The sequence below is a fragment of the Sphaeramia orbicularis genome, chromosome 3, assembly GCF_902148855.1.
Source record: "Sphaeramia orbicularis chromosome 3, fSphaOr1.1, whole genome shotgun sequence".
NCBI lineage: Eukaryota > Metazoa > Chordata > Actinopteri > Kurtiformes > Apogonidae > Sphaeramia > Sphaeramia orbicularis.
In genome coordinates, this window is record NC_043959.1 from 57703355 (window position 1) to 57710565 (window position 7211).

At 40.2% G+C, this 7211-nt stretch overlaps 1 protein-coding gene across 2 annotated transcripts in view; it reads left to right on the forward strand.

The window, feature by feature from the left end:
* The window catches only part of LOC115412643 (protein TANC1-like), a 54326-nt gene extending 47758 nt beyond the window's left edge, over positions 1-6568 (forward strand). For both annotated transcript variants that reach the window (XM_030125259.1, XM_030125266.1), the window contains 3 exons: positions 1066-1212; positions 3738-3838; positions 3994-6568. In XM_030125259.1, coding sequence (XP_029981119.1) covers positions 1066-1212; positions 3738-3838; positions 3994-5350 — 1605 coding nt within the window. In that variant the 3' untranslated portion in view covers positions 5351-6568. The remainder of the gene's footprint in view (positions 1-1065; positions 1213-3737; positions 3839-3993) is intronic.
* The last annotated feature ends 643 nt before the right edge of the window (positions 6569-7211 follow it).

Genomic DNA, 7211 nt, shown 5'->3' on the forward strand with positions numbered 1-7211 from the left:
ATATTCTTGTCTTTCCTATGTGTTCTTATCTATCTCTCCTTTATGTGAAGCACTTTGTAACATGTTGTTTTAAAAAGTGCTATATAAATAAAGCTTTACTTACTTACCATAGCCCAGCGGTTCTCAATCTTTTTCTGTCGGGCCCCCCTTTGGAGGACAAAAAATTTCCAGGCCCCCCCAACCCCAGCAACATTGTAACAGTGGTGCAATTATAACTTTTATTGACAGAAACATCAATATTGTAACAATACTTTTTGCTTTTCTGTGAATAATTTGCTGTTCAAATTAAAAATAACTTAGATTTTTGCTTGAACAATACAAATAAACTCAACCAGACTGCTCTGAGACAATATTTTTCCAAATAAAAATTGGAAATGCGCAATTATCTTACAACTATGACAATAAAGTTACTTTTTTAGAACAACAAACAAATTTTGGTAACAAAGATGAACATTTTAACAATATCAGTGGCTGCAATGAGCCTGTTTCCATTGCACATCTCAGAACGTTAAAGTGCAAACTGTACAAACTGTGCAAAAGCGCAAACATTGCACATTTTTCTTTTCCAGTCCAGTCCTTGTCCATTGTCCAAACCTGAACTCTTTGTCTAGTCTAGTGACAGATCACCATGGCAGTAGATTTGTTTGTTGTACGTCCCTAAAATGAGTCCAGGGTGCTCCAACACTAAAATGTTAGTTCCACCTGCTACATGTTCGAACCTGAAGGAGAAAAAAAAAACAACCACCCAGGAGAGATCCCATGCCCCCCTGGCACACCTTCGCGTGCCACACTTTGAGAAACACTGCCATAGCCAAAAAATAATGCAGCTATGGACAGAAATAAATGTTGTGATGTTGCAAAAGCTTATCGATGCCACAGCAAATGTGTATCGTAACCAAAGCTAAAGCTCATCCAACACAATACCAAACTCTGATTTTTTGGGCAGTGTGCTGTCAGATCAATAAAATATCTTGTAATTGTGCAAGTATTTTTACTAGTACTGTATTACTGTCACGTTTACTAACCCTGTTAATATTCCTCTTGTATGTTTTTTTTTTTCTTCAGAAAGGACGCATGAAAGAGGCAGGTCAGCGTTACCAGTATGCCCTCAGAAAGCTGCCTCGTGAGGGCCAAGGAGAGGAGCTGAAAGGGCTCAAAGACTTGCGGGTTTCCCTCTATCTCAACCTTTCCCGCTGCCGCAGGAAATCCAATGTAAGTCCCACAGCTGTATCAAACTGCTCATGCACAATTTAACACCAGCAGGTTTATTAGAAGCCAGGGGAACGGCAGGAGACCTGGCACGGCAAGGTAGATGATTCCTTAAGATATATAATTTATCTCTATCAACATAAAAAGATAATGTCAGCGCTGGTGTAGCTCACTGTAAAAATATCTCTGCTTTTCATATCCAATTTTGAGTCTCCCTGGTAAACAGAGAGTACATGTAAGACCTGGGAGCAGGTGGTGACATAATGAATAGCTGTGTGCTGCAAGTATTGTAGAGATAGATGTGTGTGGCCTGCAGCCAGCTTTGGAACCCACCCTGGTGATGACAGACGTCCTAACAGAATGTGTAAAAATGCCATCCTTAGGGTCAGTGTGGCCAATGAATAATGGAGCAGATAATGTGAAGTGATAAGGTCACTCTAGCGCAGTCTCTTTCTCCGTGTCTCTACAGGGGGTTATTTACAGTGGACGTGCAAGTGTGCCGGCTAAATCCACATATTATTTCAGAAAGCAAGCAGTAAGGGCCAGGAGAGAGACTACATGATACCGTCATTAAACATTCAACAGCAATGTTCACAATCTCACATTCAAGGCTGCCATTTTGACCTCACTGCCAAGGACAGAATCACAATGCCTTCCCGTCATTAAATATTCACCTGAGAGTGATGATGAGAGCAGGAAAAACTCAAGCTGGTTTTTCCCTGTTTTTGTTCCCTCTGTTTCTGTTAGTGGACAGGCTGCGCTACAAACAATTGCAGTGTGTGAATTCAGTTGCATTGAACAGGCACTGATCATCAGATTCGCAAAATGAAGATGCAAGCAATTTTCACTGGAGGGGCCTCTGATTACATCTGAAAAACAAACATTTTTCTGTCTAGTTACTTAACCAGTGGGGGGAAGAACTGTCTGAATAAATATTATTTAAAGGGACAGTGTGTAGGATTTAAGAGGATCTGCTGCAGAGATGGAATATAATCCTTATAATTATGTTGTTATTTGTGTATCATCGCCTGAAAATAAGAATCATTGTAGTGTTGTTACCCTATAATAGCCCATCTCTATAAAGGTACTACTGTTTTTTTTTTCTTCCTTTTTTTATAGCAGGTGGTACCCTTTGTAAGGTGCAGTTCCATCACCTACTATGACTGAGTCTGAATTACAGTTATTCAGAGTTTGGTACACCTAGAACGACTCTAATGGGGGTTTTTCCATTTCTAGTGGCCACCAAAGGAGAGGCTGAGTCAAGGTGTATTCAGTACATGTGACAAAATATTACATAGCGCTTATAAATGAAAGCTACACAGTGTAAAGCTTTTAAAGTAAAAGTAGTCATTATGCTGTAAAATGGTTCCTGTCAGTGTTTTACTGTTATACAATACTGTGAAAAAGTCTTAGTCCACCTTTAGCTTTAGCTGTTTTTGCAGAGTTGAAATGATCATACATGTTTATTTCTCAGTCTCTGTTCTTCAGATACAACAAGAAGATATAAGAAATATGTGCACAGCATTAAAAGATTAAAAGAAAAAGCGGAATTAAATGGGTTGTAAAGGTTAAAGGGACCCCTGACCCAAATGTGTTGAATTAAACCTAATATAAAATGTCAGAAAATTTAATTATTTCAATAAATCTCATATTGTCTGAACAAAAGGGTTAAGGGTATGTTAAGTGCAAAGGGAGGTCTCACTAAATACAACCACTTTGGCTTATAGACGCTGTTTTTTCCCTGAAACTTTTAGTTTTGACTGCTATACATACTTCACATGTATAGATTGGATCTTAATACAGAGACTGAGAAATGCATGTGTTAGAACTTCACTAAACCAACAAACACAATGTTGGACTTTTACTTTTACACAGCACTATATATGATGTTTTTGGATTCATATTACTGCTGCATTTATTTATATATTACTTTTATGTCAGTAGACGTATATGGTACATCTCTACTTATACTGTTGTATACTTTAAACTTCAGTGCACATTTTCAATAATATCATAATCATAATATGTTTGTAGTGGTGCTGCCCTTCGACAACCACGTATCTCTAGAGAGTAAATTTTTCACAAGCTCAGAAAAACAGGCTTGTTTTCAGCTTTATGAAAGTTTATTTTCCAGTGAATTAAAGAACTCACTTAAGTGGAAGAGACTTTTCTGAGCCCCCAAAGGAACTCATCGTCCTTCAGTTTATCACAAACATTCCAAACCCACACATTTGGAGATGCATGGTTTTCACTGGACAGAAGGGGATGAAAACTGTAATCTGAAAAGCGAGTAGAGTGGAAAAAAGAGAACAAACATTACAATATTTGCCTCCGAGATACAGTGGAGAAATGTAAAGTTTCATAAAATGGAAAGAAATGTAGTTTTAAAAAAAGCACAATGTTTGGGTTAAAGTAATTATTCACATTTCAATTCTGTTCATCACCTCAGTGCAGATCATACAATGACTTTGTTTTGTTGCTGTGCTTGTACTTTAAGTCTAAAAAAGGTTTTCTGTATAATCACACAGGACTTTGGCATAGCTGAGGAGTTTGCAACAAAAGCCCTGGAGCTCAAACCCAGGTCTTATGAAGCATATTACGCCAGAGCACGGGCCAAGAGGAGCAGCAGGTACCACTACATTAACTGGTGCAATTATTATTATGAATGTGAATCGGTTTGCTCAGTCATGCAGTGCAGAACAGTGAAGCCTTGGGACGCTTTGTCACTGTGGTAAATTAAGCATTTTGAAACTTTTCTTTGTTCGTTTTCTTTGTCCTCCCCAGGCAGTTTGCTGCAGCGCTGGCAGACCTCCATGAAGCAGCGCGACTCTGCCCCTCGAACCGGGAGATCCGCCGCCTACTGGCACGGGTAGAGGAGGAATGCAAACATTATCAGAAGGCAGCGAGTAACAACAACACTGTACCGGGTTACAACAGGGACCCTCACGCCCACCACCATCAGACCCCAGAGGACGAGGCAGACGTTTATTCACAGGGAAGTCTAGAGAGGCAGATCCCTGCAGAACAGACCGACACCGAGAAGGAAGAAGACAAGGATGAAAGTGAGGAGGTGATGTTGCAGTGTGGAAAAAGCCCTGAATTTTGGCCCCTGAATCCTTACGCACCAAACAGGACTCTCCCTGGCGGCGGCGCTTTTGGTCTGACAGATCAGACACCTTGTTTGCCCTCAGAGGAGTTTGTTCACAACCCCCTGTTTGTAGACATGCCTGAGCCTGTCCCTGCAATCAGCAGGCAGACACAAAACCAAGGCAGCAGGACTCATATCCACTGCCACTCCCTCCAGTCAGGGAGCAGAGTGGGGGGCAGACCTCTGTCTCTGTGTGGCCCCTCCAGCCCTCTGCCAGGCAGACACATCTCCACCTCTTTGAGGCCCGCTCCGGTGATGGGTATCGACATCGGCCCCGGATCGATCAGCGAACACTCCGGACACAGCCCCACAGAGCACTTTCACCCCATGTCCCCCAGCAGCTCCTCCCCACCGGGCCCCATCCACATGTACCACCCCCGCTCCTCCAGCTTCTCCAGGGCCTCGGACAGGCTCTCCACCCATTCTGTGGCTCTGGATGGTCTGGCTCTGGCTCTGGGTTCTGGTATGGAGGTTAGGAGGGAGGGTGGTGGAGGCACAGCAGGTTCCAGAGGCTCCAGCTCCAGTCAGGCCTCCAGTGGGAACCTGTCTGATGGAGGCAGGCAGCAGATGCCCGAGGCACCGTGTGCCATCAAGAGCAGCGGTAGCTTCAAGGCAAAACCTGAACTAAAGCCCCGACCCTTCATGGGAGTCATGGACAAATCAGTGAGAGTCCAGGGCCAGCAGACATCTGGATTAAGCCGACAGGGAGGAGGGGAGAGTTTCAGTATGTCGGTCATGGAGTTCCAAGGGTTGAACAATGAGTTCAAACGCGCCTCTTTTCAGGAGCAGACCAACAGCCAGCAGCAGGGCCGGGAGCTTGGGGAGAGGCTCCACCAGCGAGAGACCAGAGCCTCCTCTTCCTCCTCCTCCTCCTCCTCCCAGCTCCGCTTCCCCGATGGAAGGCACAGACAGGCAAGCCTGACCAGAGACAACCCGGCCCTGCATATGGCTCCAATCAAACCCAAACGATCATTTATAGAGTCCAATGTCTGAATATAGTTGATCAAAGCACAGATAGAGGCTGTTTTCAACAAACTATGACCCACATAAGGTAGCAAGGGAGACTGGTTTGAGCCTGTTTGTAGAGTTATGCTGCTGCACTGCATTTACAATCTAGAACCGGTGTTCAACTCAGGCTACTATGCTTTGCTTTCATGTCTACAGCTACACTAGTATATTAAAAAAAACCCAGACATACCTTAAGTAGGAATTAAAAAAACATAACAGTATATTGTCTCAACCTTTGATTTATTATATCAAATGTAGAAGTCAGAGAAAGCTTTGTGCACGAATATACAAAACCTCATGCTATTAGTTGCAGAATATGACCATTTCTATCGTCAAGTGTCTTTTAAAATACATTTATATTTGTACGGTGTACACTATATTTGCAGATTATATATATATATAAATATAAATATATTTCCCTGTAAGTGGTTATCTGTCAGCATTACAGGCTTCAAAAGAAATGACTTTGTGTACTTGAGATTCTTTTTCTTGGTACATTTGATAAACAAGCACTGTACATGACATTGTTGGAAACTTCTTAGCAAAATTCTAATATTGAATTGAGTGCTTCAATATTCACAGTATATGTTATTTATTTTTGCATAGCAGAGAACATATTCATATGGAGTGTTTATTGTTTATTTGGACACAGAGAGCATTTACACAAGCAACAATAACAATGAATAAAAAAAACATTAAGAGACTTTTACTTCATATAACCTTTTCAGAGTCGTACTATGGATTACAGAATGCTACCACATATATTATTGTGGTATAATAAAATATTAATGGAGGACTACATTTCGACATGTACTTCTTTCAGAGTGTAATTGATAAAATGTTGTCTTAGTTTAACAGTAAGCACAGATGCATGAAAAGTGACAGCACAACCTCACATCTCCAGACATTAAACTGTGGTAACAAAATAAAAGACATTTATATTACAATTATATGTGAACTTTTAAAGTTCTGAACATTGCTAAAATATAGATTTTGAAGACAAAAGATGTTTATACAGTGACTTAAACCCTTAACTACTTTGGCTGGCAAGTTGTATTCCCTTATATTTGTAAGACTCAGTCACAAACTGGGCCATGAAATGATAAAGAATTGAAATTAAAATTTGCCGTTAAAATTTTATATCACACTAACCATTATAGCAGATATACATTTTTTTAAGTTTATTTTGACTAAATTAAAAGTAAAAAAAAAAACAAAAACAAAATATAAAAAAAATAGTTCAATGTATTGCTCAACTAAATTTTACTCATGCATATTCGGATGTTGAACATGTTATCATTCTGTTTTGATTGATTCTTAAAGTATGTGATATATTCTGCTGTTTGGCTAATGTTTGTCATTTTCTGAATCCTGAACGAATACTTTAAAACCACAAATACTAATGTGGTTTCTTCAACTTACGTGAATGAAATAATGATTTCACATTTACTGTGGTGACTGTCGACATTGCCTGATAAAAATGTTTTTATCATGATGACATTTTTGGCCACATCGCCCAGCCGTATGTATGAGTAGTGTTTAGAACAGATAGCGTATGTGATGTTTTTAGTACGATAACAGGCACAGGCATAAACACACAGGCCGTTCATTACCTGTGAGGTGCAAAATAAGCAAAAACTACAAGAATATCACTGGTAAAGAAACTCTAACATGAGCAGGACAGAGACAGTGTTCAATGAGTTTATGAACCAGTTTAGTTCTGAAAGAGTTAGACATCAGAAAAAAAATCTTTCCTATCTGATTGTTTTAAAAAAAAAAAAAAATCACATTTTGCTTTTTTTAATTGAAAGCTCATCCATCTTATTTTTCTGGATGTCTGACATCA